This window comes from Argopecten irradians, chromosome 9 (assembly GCF_041381155.1).
Source record: "Argopecten irradians isolate NY chromosome 9, Ai_NY, whole genome shotgun sequence".
Taxonomy (NCBI): Eukaryota; Metazoa; Mollusca; class Bivalvia; order Pectinida; family Pectinidae; genus Argopecten; species Argopecten irradians.
Window position 1 is genome coordinate 12,823,863 of NC_091142.1, and position 14,912 is coordinate 12,838,774.

At 33.6% G+C, this 14,912-nt stretch overlaps 1 protein-coding gene across 1 annotated transcript; it reads left to right on the top strand.

Annotated features, from left to right (window-relative positions):
• Nucleotides 1–239: 239 nt before the first annotated feature.
• Nucleotides 240–14,453, top strand: LOC138331505 (uncharacterized). Its single transcript, XM_069279182.1, has 3 exons — nucleotides 240–948; nucleotides 11,097–11,245; nucleotides 11,796–14,453. Exons 1-3 carry the CDS (start codon nucleotides 924–926, stop codon nucleotides 13,341–13,343), a joined length of 1,722 nt encoding a protein of 573 aa, XP_069135283.1. The 5' UTR covers nucleotides 240–923; the 3' UTR covers nucleotides 13,344–14,453.
• The last annotated feature ends 459 nt before the right edge of the window (nucleotides 14,454–14,912 follow it).

The window sequence follows — 14,912 nt, forward strand, 5'->3', positions numbered from 1 at the left end:
ACATCAAAATCGATATTTTCCGTATACCAAATACCGTACACACAAGCAACAATATATCCCCGAATAATTATTTTATGGTATAGTGCGGAAGATGTAGGAGTTTCAGAGTTATATGATGATGAAGCAAATATGGAACGGTTTCATCTACAGAAAGATAAGAACTCGCATACAAAGTCACATAACCAAAATGATGACGTAGTTCCGGGTAGCTAACACCACAATTTCCAGTGTTTACCTGTACAGGTGACTCGTGTCACTAACATATAGACCTAGAGCATTAGTCCTAGCGCGAAGTTGTGTTAGGTTACGAACGACGTGTTTATAAGAATACAACCTGACACCCGTATCGTACGCCTACCGAGTCGGCCTCTTGTTGACAATTAACACTACCTGACTCCGGAATCCGTAACCATGGTAACAAGGAATTTCACAGCAGTCGTATCGCTGTTAATAGCCTTATAAAAGCCTAATCTATTTCCCGGTGTTGGTGTAAATTTCCCCTGCTGCAATGGAAATGTATATTTTTAAATATACTACATTTTATTATGCTGAATGACAATACTGACAAATTTGTCATACAAGTTTGTGTTTTCCATCTTGAAGAATTACACAGAAAAGGGATAGGATATACAAAGGCGTGGAGATTTGCGCAATAACAACTCTAAGGTGAAAATACGCCAAACAAATCAGGCGACAGACTAGGAAGTCGAATTACCATATATATGGAAATTCAGCAACATGCCAAGATCTGTGCAGTATGCAAGGCTTACAAAACTCTATAGGTCGTACCTGGACATCGATTTTATCTGAGTATTTGGTCTAATCATCCTTATACACTGTCTGGGTAGATCTCAGCCGAGAGTGGAGGGACAAGGAAAAGTGGGAAGTGGAGGAGAAAGAGGAGGAGTACCTAGCCAAAAACAATGAACGACCTACCTGGAATAGAAGGTAAGCCATGTTTTGTGTTGTTGTCTATAGCGAAAGTTACTGATTAACTTAACATTATCATCACCTGATACATCTCAGACTGGCAGCTTCACCTTCACGTTTATGTTTTCTTTAATTTTGGGGATGTTTTCAATCGTTTTAAACGATGAAAACCTCTAATCTTCCTGATAATACATTATGAAATGACATCAGTCATATATTATCCATAGTAAAGCCTGCATTAGTAACGATCTCTGTAAAAAAAACACTTGCTTAATTCAATCACATTAAGTAGGTCCATTAAGATCAATTTTGACCTGTGTATAAAGACAACTTCTCAATTAAGACCCACTGTCCTTTCAGAAGTCTTTATTGTCAAGTTTGGCTGTATTAAATCTGATCGTTTAGTTTAATTTGTTTTCATTGTTTTCGTCGTTAACATTCCATATGCTTTACATTTAATGTTTTCATAACTTTGACATTTTCATGCAAAAAAACTTGTTTGATTAACAATATCTATAGGGTTCTTTTATCATATGAATCTACGGTAATCTTAAATATGAAATGTACATTTAATCTTTTATAAGAGAAAGTTGCTATTGAAAACATTTACGCGTATTATTAGTCCAATTGTCAACGTTAGCAGCGGGAAACCTATTTAAGGGTCTGTCAGTTGTGCACTTTAATAAGTCACAAAGCCGGAAAACCAAAATATATTAAATGTCGAAATAATATCAAAGTAATATTCTTAGTTCTCAACGTGGGGTCGATCATGAGAACTAAATCATAAGTTGGGAGTAGGTTTTTAAATTTCTTGGTGTAAGTATGATATAGCAGAGGTGGTTTGTCTGGATCGAGTTATGTTTAATTTTACAATAATACATTGGCTTTATTATATCACAGAAATATGAATTCGTATAAAAACTAGCATTGTGTGGTATCGAATGTCATGCTTAAAATGAGGCAATTGTTGTCTGTAAGCGAGTTTTGTTTTTTAAATTTATATCAAATTGTATTTATAACGTATCCACAACAAAGTGCAATATAAAAAAATGTTTAATGGACCAAACATGAATCTACATTTTTGATGCTGTATTTGTATAAAGAAAATCTAGCTATTATATGGATAAGAGCATTGATGAGCGTTTGGTCTAAAATTGAAATGGATATGAAAATGACGTACTTTGACCTTGAACAGATGTTTTCGTCCTTTGCTACATCATTCATTATAGCAAAACAAGCAAAATGCAGAATCAGGTGAAATCACCCATGTAAATTTCAATTCTTTTAAATCATGACTGAGATATACATTATGTGGAAGGTATATCATTCGCTGCATTAAGCGAAATTCTATAGAAACGTACGAAATGGAAATGACACTTACGCTCGAATTCGTGATCGGAATATATGATTAATTCTGTTTAATTTTGTTTCCATTATATGACACTACAAGCATCACCAACATGCGTTTTCAGAGTGATGAAATGTATACTTTGTTTTTAATTAATTATAGATCCTTTAAAAAAACTTAACAACCTCTAACGACTGCACTCAAAGTACAAAAATTTAATAAAACAACAAATACCCATAAACTTATTTCATATCCTAAACATAGGCGATTTATGTGAACGGTGTCATGATATGTCGAAGTTGTATTATGTGATGTGCATACATCAGAGAAATGTATAAAGCTCATCGTTGGGGAACACAAACCAATTAATCTAAATCTTTTGACAACTGAATTGCTGAATAATATTGAAAATCGATTAATTTAATAAATGTCTATTGTATTTCAAATCAATGGTATCTGAATAATTAAACCAATAATTAGATGTAGAGCACAGAGTGACTGGATGGTATAGATTTCTACCGTAAAGATAATCGGATTAACTATGACACTGAGACCGAGAGGGATGTATGGGCTGGTCACATAAATCATTCACCAGGAAATTTTGTCCATAGTTCTCCGGGACGAAGAAAAAGAATGACCAACACAGAAATGTCCCTATAGTAACTTCACAACATAAAAAAACATTACTACCTGTACATCTACAGTGGAGTATCGAATACCAAAAAGAATCTTTCAGGAGGAAAGTATCTCCATAGTATTCCGGGACGTAGTGGACCCATATAACAAGGTTGTGCAATACAGAATCACCGTATACATGTAGTAATACCACACCATACTGTAAAATACATTAATACCGTTATATAAAAGGGAACTTCACCAGGAAATCGTGTCCATATATGAAGTAATACTGTACAAAGAGTAAGCCTGGCAGCACAAACCAATACACATGGTAATATAACATTAACAGTCATCAACTTAAATCATAACTAGGTTAATAAGTGCTGAGGCTAACCAATTGAATATCAATAAGTAATTAGGTTTTTGTACCAGACGAAAAATGTCTATGATCAAGGTCATGGTATACACAATAAATAAATGTTAATTAATAGATTCAATATTTGATATTAGCTCATAAAAATATTATTTTAAGTTGAAAATCACGATCCAAGAGGAATTTTTCATTTTATGTACTCTAAAAAAAGTCTGTAATGTTTCATATTTTCAGAATAACATGGGTCCGTTAAGACTTATCTCAGTTGTTTTAAGTTTTATATCCATATTCAAGTGAAGTTACAGAAATCACTGGTAAAGGTTAACTATACAAAAGGACAGTTGTGGTCCTTAAAGTTGATTGGGAAGTAAAAGTACAGGTGTTTAGGGTTCCATTATATATACAGATTACTGATAAGGGATCACTATAATATGTACTACGCGTTCCTCATGGAATCAAAACCTGATTGAAGGGCTAACTTTTTATCTCTCCCGTAAATACAAATAGTGCGAGTAGCATAAAAGAGACAGGAAATAAATCACTCAGCCATTTCTCTTAGATTCATTATTACACATGTAAACAGATATACGCAGAAAAGTCATTTACATATTAACGTTCGGCGGTCTACGTAAACAAAACATGACAGGAAATGATTACCCGTCGTTATGTACTTCGTATACGACGATTTATTGGTGAAGATTATATCCCAGTTATTGACTCTGATAGGGACACTCAGATACGATGATAATCTGGACAGTATACTTCGGTCCGAGCTGCTGAGTCATATTGATACAGATAATAGATCTCTCTCATTAGGTGTACAGTGAATAAAACATATTTATATATCGATAATATATTTCTCATTTCATGTACCACACATAAAAAAATTATCATATCGATGGTAAATTGCTCTGATCAAGTCTACCATGCATAACGATAAATTCATATTTTTCTTGGATAATTATGTATCTCCGCATGAAACCATTGCTAATATCCATCTTATAGTTTAACAATCAAACCTGCATCTCTGTATAAAGACCACCTGCATAATAAGACCACTTTCTCAAAGTTCCAAAAGGGTAATTTCAACATAATTTCCCTGTGCATAAAGACCACTTTTTGTTCGCCCTTTGGGTGGTCTTTATAGGCAGATTGTTTGACTGTAATGATGTTTAGATAATCACATCTTCTTTTACTTAATAATAGACATTCAAAAGCATATGATTGGATATGAGGGTCTATAACATAGAAGAAGATGAGCGTAGCCAGAGTGCAATTCGTAAATCATTTGAAAAAAAACCATATGGTAGGATATGAGGATTTGCTATAAAACCATTGTTATTGTGGATGCCAATGTAATGATGGACGGACATCCCCTGGCCATTTCGACATCGTAAAAAAACTAACATACAAATCAATACCTATATAATGAACTTGGGAGCGGTAATGAGTAATTGTAACATCTTTGAACATGATTCTCAATGACTGAAACCCATTCGTTAGGCTCAAAGACATTGCGGACTTATCGATTAGACTGACATTTAAACCCCATGGAAACATAAATAGTGTACTGATGAGTTGGTTATCTTCTTTGCATTAAGTAAGGTAGCATTTCTAGTGTCACACTGTCTCTCATCACAGGCTTGTATTTAAATAGACTTCATATACGTGCTTTATTTGAAGATTATTATAAGATAATGCTCGCTACTCAGAATAACACATCAATCACTTACTTTTCATCGCAGTCTTTCATAACACCATGATAAAGAATGAGCTCAAAAGAGACAAAGAGTTACTGGTCAATATAGCGAGCTCCACCAGAGAGTAAATAATAGCGATGTTATTGCACCAGTACTATATGTAGCTCATGTTTCGATTAATCGGATATATGGATATTTCTTACATTGACATAATTATCTAGGAGAGTATTCAGTGAAATACACGATCTGATTAAAATCAGCTGTTTGATACTCCGCTAACTTCGTGCTTCGCTACAAACGTTTGTAGCGGAGCACGAAGTTAGCGGAGTAGCAAACAGCTGATTTTATTCAGATTGTGAAATACATTTACACCACTTTAAGACATAACACATTATAATTCAGTATGTATCCTGAATCATGAATAATTCATTCAACGCTTGTGTTTTAATATACGCATATCTAAGTAATGTACTTAGAGCACATGGTTACGAAGAATTCTGTCATTAAGTAGTTGATAACACTTTATGATAAAAAATACATACAACATATACAATTTACTTTGATTTTAACTTTATCAGTTTTATGAACCTAAGTCAAACCCCATGTATCATTCAAATAGAGTTATATCTATAAAATTGTTTAGAAAATTCACTAAAATGTGTTGCCTATGACATTAAATTATTACATGAAATTGAAAACATGGGCTATCCTCTAAACACGGTGATAATTTTTTTTAAATTTTTATCATTGCCATTATCAAGATATTTACGTTAATTATTGAAAAAATACAGAATTTTCCATGAAGTATTTTAACAACAGAACACTAAATATTTGAAGCTATTAAATTACTTTATACATTTCATTTAAAGAAATAAAAATTCAGATTCTAAACAAAATTGAATATGAGGTGTTAACATTAAATGTCATGAAAATGCTTTGACCTATATCGGTATTATTTTGACAGGTAATTATGCTAGAATTCCATAGCTTTATTTTCCTCAATAAGATGTCAATTTCGTCAATGTAGCGAAACTACTTATACCCACGAAGCGATGTTGACACTATATAGGCGTAGATATATAGGCAAACACATGAAATAAATTAAAAAGACATTCTAGATGACTGCACTTATTATAAATGTCATCCAGGTCACTTTTAGAATAGTTTCGATAAATGTTATATGTTAAAAGGGAAACCGACGACGGTGCTAGTATCACGCAATTTAAAATCCTTGACGTTTTAGACAAAGCTTAGTCATGTTAACCACAACGGAATAATAAATAATTATCTATCCCACATGCTTTAATGTGTTTGAAGAAATCGTTTTATGTCGTACATTATAAAGATACTGCATTCTTAATGTATTGGGGATTATTTCATACATTTAAAAAATTCTTAAATGAACATATCTAGATAGAAAGTATTAATTTAAATAGCTAAAGCTGACTAAACATTTTAGAACTACAATACAAACACCTGGTTTTCTTAAGTCACTCACGGTATGTAACGATAATCGTGTCACATTTCACTCATCATGGGTCGGTGTTATGACGCCTAGTCCCGTTACATGTAGCGTTATTACCTGTGAGGGCCTGTTATACCATTCTTCCTATAGCAATAATTTATATGACTGCTACTGTAATTCGGAGGGATTAATAAATAAAGGTATTTAGTTGCCTAAATTAAAAATCGTCAAATAATATATATACATGCATATAAGATATACCGTAAAGCCGGTTATTTTCGAAGGAATGACATTTTCACGACCACGATTTCGCGATTTATCACCATCGTCACAAAAAATTAATCTATTAAATATTAAGAAATCGTTGAATTACATAATTATATTCTTGAAGTCGAGTTTTGTTGCTCTATAATATATATATATATATTTTACCACATCGCGAAAATTTTGCTAAGCTAATCGACTATACGGTATGAGAATTATATTCGCCAAGCTCTATTACAATAGATATTTTGCATAACCAATAAAATATAAAGAATGATTTTAAAAAACTTTCTCCCGGAGACAAACTTTCTCGTGATTTCCTACTTTTATTTACATTTTGACGAAAAAGCGTTGGCGGTAATCAAAACGTATCTGAGTACGAAATAAACATTATGAAAATTATTTAAGGATTAACTTGAATAGATTTTTTATGTTATAGAGATATAACACAAAAATCTGAGTGTACTCTAAATAAACCGCGAAGCGGTTTATGATGAGAGAACACTCAGATTTTTTGTGTTATATCTCCATAACATAAAAAATCTATTCAAATTAATCCTTATAATTCAATTTACTAAAGATAATCTCTTCAACATTTGAAATTCATTTTGGGACTCTTTTGTCTATGAAATTATTACGCCGTCATCTCAGCCAATCAGAAGCGACGTTACAAACGGCGACGCCATTTTTTCCTTTATGGGCTGATAAAGTAAATTTTTAAGCCAATGGAAATGCTCGTGACAAGCAAAATTGAATTATATAAAAATAACGAAAACAAAGCAAATAAATTCTCAAATGTCATGCAGAGCTATAATAATTGGAGAGGAATTAACCACCTATTATAGAAAAGTAAGTTTGTACTATTTTTTTCATTTAGTTACACTAAAAGAGGAACCGAATCTGATATAAAGACAGAGAAGGGACACTCATTAGACATACAAATGTAGCAGTAAATGTAACAGACACAATACACTTTATATGTTATTTTATATAGTAAATAAAATCGACCGTAAAACTTTCTGATAGTCTTCCGTAATCTTAGCATCGTAAATTATAGATAATGTATATATTCAGCACATTCAGTGACACGGTACATTCAATGTTTTCATAGACAAGGAAGTCGCCATCTTAAATTTATTATTGAATTCACTCATAAAAAACCATAGAAAATACTAACCAACCAATTCACATTTATGGATTACAAAAGAGTTTTATTTTCCTATGACACACCACTACGAATGGATACACTTAATATTAACCAAACCCATTGATTGTTGACTTAAACCGATCTTTATGTCAAACAAGTTTATATTTGCGAAGCAAAACCTCTGCAATACACACATGAATCATTTTTACTTTTACATCTGACCACACTGGCCTGACATGACCCTGACGAACTCGTAATTAGATAGCTAGAACCTAATCCGCAAAATATGTAAGGTCATTGTTTACAACACAAACCAAATCTGAACACGCATGAGCACCAACTGTATTAGGTATCGATCTCTGTATCAGATCAATTGAATGGTTTTATTAAAGTGGCCTTCCACTGTATAAAGTACACTGTAACTTCACGACTGTGTGGGTATACATCTATTGACCTCGGTTGATATACTTTATTGTTTACCCACATATTTTATGTGCCCACATACAAAGATAACAGAGAAATGTTCTTTTTACATATTCTATTAATAGTATACATGTATATTTTGTATACTTACCCCTTTCCTAGCATTTACTTTTATATGCTTAAATGCTATTTTAATGCATAGATTTCTGTCATACAGCTTGTTTCAACAACGGAACTGGTAGTATCTAACACAATCATGAGAAATACAGTTTCTTTGTACATATAAACACATATGAAACCAATGTTGGAGTAATAGAATCTTACAAGTAAGATTCTTTTTCTCTCATACTTGGTAGAAAAGAATGATGAAATTCCATTGGGGTTTCCAGCTTTTTCATCGCGCCATTAACGCAGGAACGTCGTTATGCAGGAAAATTGATGACGTTATCTGCAATGCGCGCCGCAGTTACGCCGTATGTATTGATGACGTCACGTTATTGTCAAACGCGTGTGAGCTGTCTTACACCCTCCTGTGTAAGATAGAGATATATTTTCCCTAGCAACCACGGGGTATCCCTGTGACGTATGGGACTGAACATTTTCTCTTCATCCATGACCCTAGCTGTTCACACATGCGTGAGATTAAACCAAACAAAACAAAGTACATCATTATGTTTTAGATTAAGAAAATTATATTTCCAATTCAATCAAGTGTATCAAATTGTTAAAGCAAATAAGGGCTTTATATAATGTCAAAAAACGTAAATGTATACGTAGTTTCGCGTATTTTGCATACGATTAGAATTCGCAGAAAATAATCGCCGCAGTAGTACTAATTTATCAGTATAACATGTATGATTGTAAATTGTGAAATTAAATCAACATCAAAAAATCATGAAAACGCGAAATAAAGTCACCGCAAAACATGAGTCGAAAATAAGTCGTTTCAATTACAAGTAAAATAAACTTTTAAACTGTAAAATTGAGAAGTTTAATCGCTGTGAAATTTGTTAGGAATTAAAACGCGAAATTAAATGCACCGCAAAACATAAATTCCTTATAGTAAATGGCAACATAAATAAATAAATAAATAGCATTTGGCTTGATTGATTTTAAATGTTAAATCAAATTTTGTTGTTATACTGTAGTCGTCCTGAATACAGGTGTATACAATATCTGACCGTCCAGAAACCCTGTGAGGCAAACCAATAATTTTGAATCTGAATCAGATAGAAAATGAGACGTGCAGATTATATGATGCGTTTCTTTATGCAATAGATCGGGTTTCAATCAAAAATGGCGGACTCCCCGTGGCTCGGTTAAATCCTTGCAACATCAATGGGCTCTACGGTCTCTAATCCGTTAGTCGTTAAAGCAAATCAACACTATTCATACCGTAATTCACATTCGATCGGCCATATATGTTACACTCATTTATTTTCTGTCGAGGGTAACATTTCAAACACGAGATTTGTATAAACGCTTACAATCAGACCTGGCCTATGTTTTAGGCGGTTGTCTGATAAGTAAACAAAGAGCAAAACCAAAGACAATTACTTTTCTAGATCATTAACTCTTGAACTGTGTATTATACATATGAACCAATAATATTCAAATGATATACGTACGTGGTATTGTTTTAAAAATAGGTTTTAATCAAATGGTACAGCTCTAAGTGTTGAATAATGTCATTACATACACGAGTAAAGATTAGGGGCCACGTTGGCCAATTGTTTGAGATGTCCCGACATATTACCACAAATCCTCCACCTTTGGGTCGCGAGTTCAAATCCCATGTGGAAAAGTTGCCAGGTACTACATGTAACCGCTGGTCGGTGGTTTTTCTCGGGGTACTCCGGCTTTCCTCCAACAACAAACCTGGCACATCTTTAAATGACCCTGGGTGTTAATAGGACGATAAACGAATAATATAAAATACGAGTAAAGAATGGAATGTGTACCTACGTGTATTTTTTTGTTAAGAGCTGAATGGCTTGATTACATTAAATGAAATATTTGATTAATTCATTAATCATGTCATAAGGAAAAAAAATCTTGTTTCATGCTAATTGAATAATGAAGATAAAACGTGCTGATAATTCATAATAGAAAATTTCATTATTCGATGATGCATTCATTACACGATAACAGCAATGCTTCCTAAAGTATTCGACCAAATCGATATCAATCAAATGGATAATTAAAGGTTAATGCCATTTACTACCAAGGGAAATCATTATCATTGCTATTGGGTAATATCTACAAGCATTGGTAGCAAAGTTGAATTTAGATTAGATATATTGGAATTACATTACACAGTGGAACCATTAAATGTCCGTATTGTTGCTACATTTACTGCATAATTGCTAAAATTAGCGGGTTGTTTTTATTTCGCTAAATTCGCGGATTCATCCGAATTCACGAAACTTGGTACCTCGAGAAATTTTATAAAAATCGTAGTGGTACATATGTATATATTACAGCGTGTCGTAAGAATTACGCTTTCCCTGCGAGTATGTGTGTCAGTTCAAAATAGTAAACCACGAAATTTTATACTCGCGCGATTTAAAAATAATTAGGTATTTAAGTTAAGAAATAAAACTTATATGACGTTTTGTGTATTATTCTGCTCAATTTTACGATGATAATGTTCAATATAAAAACTTTCAAAACAGGATTTTGTTAAAGTGAATCAAGGAAGCATTAAAAAATCAAAAGCGCGTAAAGAGAGATTCACATAAAGTCACAGTTGCCTGAAGTACTATGACTCTCGCATGAAAGAAGAAGTAGTCTTTAATATCAAATGCTATTTTCATTGTTATTTTCAGTTCTGTTCCGGGAACACCGGCGGCTAGCAAATAAGTTAACGAAAGATGAAATGAAAGCTCTCCGGGGATACCTCAATAACTGTCTTATGCAGGAACATGGAGAGATGGTGTTTGAGCTGGATAATCTGAAAACGTCATACAGCGCAAAGGTACAACATTATAATAACATTCATGACATGCGCATTGTAATGTATTGACAGAAGGTGGATGAAAATCTTTTTAATCACAATGTGTATAGCCAAAAATACTTTCATTCGAATTTTTACAACTGATAAAGTTATCAGGTTTTTAGTGTATCATTTTAATTCAAAATATGACTATATTCAATAACGACATCTAATATCAGAAACAGAGACAACCAAAAATAAATAAAACCTAGTTTCGGTAATTAAAGAACATTGTTTTTCTGATTGCATAATTGTTAAAGGCAATGTAGTAGTGTTGGTGAGAAATAAACTTACATCAACAGTAAAATTATTTATTTTTTCGAGATCAAATTTTTCGGGACGTAAATTGTCTGATTCTGGTAAAAACACAAAGGCCACGAAAATTATTCCCTCACAGAAAACATAGATTTCACAGTATTTGATAAACGAATTTTTTTCCTTAATTAGTAAAAATAAATGAGGTACCATGTTTATCATTAAGAACGTGATGTTGCATCCTGTCATGTGTCTATTCTCTTTATCATGATCACAGGTGTTCGACCTTGAGGACAAATTGGCCGAACTGCAAAGGGAGTTAAAATTCAAAACTGAACTTCTCGACCAGTACAAATCCAGCGACACCAGTCTAGCTATGGTTCATAAACAGCGTGAGAAGAGACTAGAACACAAACAGTCATTTCTTCTTCTTGATCTTGAAAAGGGTCAAGACGCTTTAAAAACCCTCGATGCACAGAAGCAGATGCTCGAGAATGAATTACAACAAAAGCAAAAGGTAATTGAAGAACAGAATTCAAAGATTGATGGTTTGAAACTTGTAATTGCTGAACATAACAACATTAAAAACAGGAATGTTGAGGATCGTGAACAGAAATCGAACCAGGAAATCCTTAAGCTGAAACTAGAAGTAGATCAGCGTAATAAAGAATGCCAAAAGCTGCAGGGTGAGAAAATGCAACTTTCTAATGCAAAAAATAAACTGGAAGGAGATTTAGAGGAACAAAGCCGTCAGATGAACGAGCTACAAGAGGCCGTGCAGAGTAATGCTAAGAAAATGGCCTCCAAATGTGAACAATTGTCAATGCTTCAGTACCAGTTAGACCTTGAAAAGAAGAAAATGGCAGATTATCAAAAAGAACTTCAACTGAAAGAGAATTACGGTCAAGTCACGAGACGAGGTAGTTGTGAACAAGACTTTAATGATATCATTAAGATCAGGGCAGAATCCTACCGATCTCAGGTGCAATTTCTGGAATGTCGGATTAAATTACTGGAGGAAAAAATCGCATTGTATCGAAATCAAGTACGGGACATGAGTCGTGAGATAACCGATATTAACGAGGATGTCACCAAATCTTCACACCTCAAAGACAGGATATTTGTCCATGGAACGACTATTGTGGAAAAAATTCAAAGGGAGTTACACGAACATATTGTCTCAAGGAGGTTGAAACTTGAAACTTCCCTTGATGATGTTCTCAGAACGGCACCTGTTGCTATTTCGAAGGAAGCGTGCGAGATACGAGCTGATGCGCTGACATTGAAGAAGCAAGCAGAAGTGAACCGCATCAACGATGTGCTTGTGAGAACGTCTCGACTGCTTACAAGAGTAGATGCTTGTGAGAAAACGAAATTTTCTGGAAAGTTTTTGGCTGGGAACGCTCAAGGCATGCAAAATGGACACGTCGTAAATAACAATACACGTCTTACGGTCGGAAGTGGACAAAGTATTCAAAATGGAAATACTACCCACAGCAACATACGACCTAAATCAGAAATACGTCCAAAGAAGGATGACAGTCAAGAACGGTGCTTCACAATCGTCACAAGAAAAAATTCTAACGGACATCTTCTCTCGAGACCCCGTCAATTAAATGGGTCTGCACTTCCGCTCTGGAAACGGAAACACTCGTTATCTATGGACTCAGCAAATTGCATATCCCCAGCATTAATAGACCTGAACCTCAGTCCTGGAAGCTCGCCTTCTCCGAAAGATAAAAAGACTTTCTTCACAAATGGTCAGGCCTCTCAGGCTACGGATAGCAAGCGGTCTCTATCCGATTCGAGCTACAATGGCATGTAATTTACAATATGTAGCTTTGATTACAAGTGCTAATTTGATTATAGGGGATATGAAGAACCAATTAGTTCTTTTTGACCACTGCGAACCACCTTATTTTCGCAAGATACAAACTTGAATTTTCACGTAGTTTCGCGAATTAAATCGAACGCGGATTCTTTTGTTTTACGAATAATTGCAAAACGTTTATATAAAATACGTGATTTTTAGAAAGAGTATTTAATCACGAATTAATGTATTCGCAAATTTGTAGTTACATTTGAATATTTGATTGTACTACAGAAATATTTTGTAACTATAATGTGAAGGTACATGTGCAGTTTGTACTCATTGTCCATGGATACTTGTTGGGAATACCTTGATAGTAGCTTTAGTGTGTATGTAGGTATATGTATATGTAATATGTACCATCTGATAAACACTGGAGATGTGCACGATATTAAAACACGGTTTTCATTACATTGGTTTCCTATATTGACCTATTACCTCACCAGCCTTGCCATTTACATATACATGTTTACGTTGAAGATCATTTGTGATATCCTTGTAAAAAATCGAAATATATGGCATAAAATCTTAACCCAGGTGATCCTAGCTATTGAACAATAACTAGCTATAGTTTCGCATATATTCCAAGTGTCTAATATCAGTAAAATGAGAAAGGTGTATAATTATATGAATAATGTCAACATCATTTGCATCTAAAAAATAATATGAACGTATAGTCATTTTGAAAAAAAAATAATCATGAACATACTACATTGTACAATATTGAGAAAAGTTTAAATGTATGGTTCTAAAACGTTACGAACATTCTGCGATTATAAGTAAAAATCATTTACGCACACGTAAATTTACATCAAGTGGTGATGTGGAATTGTCAAACCATGTGCTTTCTAGGGAAAAGTGCACGCTTTAAAATATCGTAAGAAACCTCCTATTTCACATCCGTGCAGTTTATATCTTTCCTCCTCGTCAAAACCTTCATATATACAGCATTTTCATATATATTGGTGACATGTGTTATACAACTGTTTATTACCATGTTATAAATAGAATCATTGATATTTACATAATCTCTAAATGTATTTTGTAATAAAATACGTGTGCTTATATTTTAAGTTTGTTAATTTTTAAACCATTTGTTCATATCAGAGAATATGCAACTAGACATCTCATGTGAAAATAGAAGGAATATTAATTAATGGAAAGCAATGCTAGAGGCATGACAGGCGTTTAAAGGCCGACAGTATTGGCGAAATAAAAAAGCAAAGCAAAATCTGTCCTAACAGAATTGTATAACGCTTCACAAAACCTCACTGCTTTGGTAGTTGTCGACAACGTTTTTTCGTAAATCATTTTATATAAATATATAAGGATTTACCTCAATCATATACACGCTTATGGGATAAGTCTCGAGACAACTTTAGCATGGATTGCGTCGCAGATGCATATATTTCCATAAACATCTTTGTAATTGTATTCAATAATTGAAGATGCTCCGCCACTGACAAATGGTATTTTTTCTCTATCAAGAACAGACGCAGACGATTAAGTATATTTCTTCAGTCA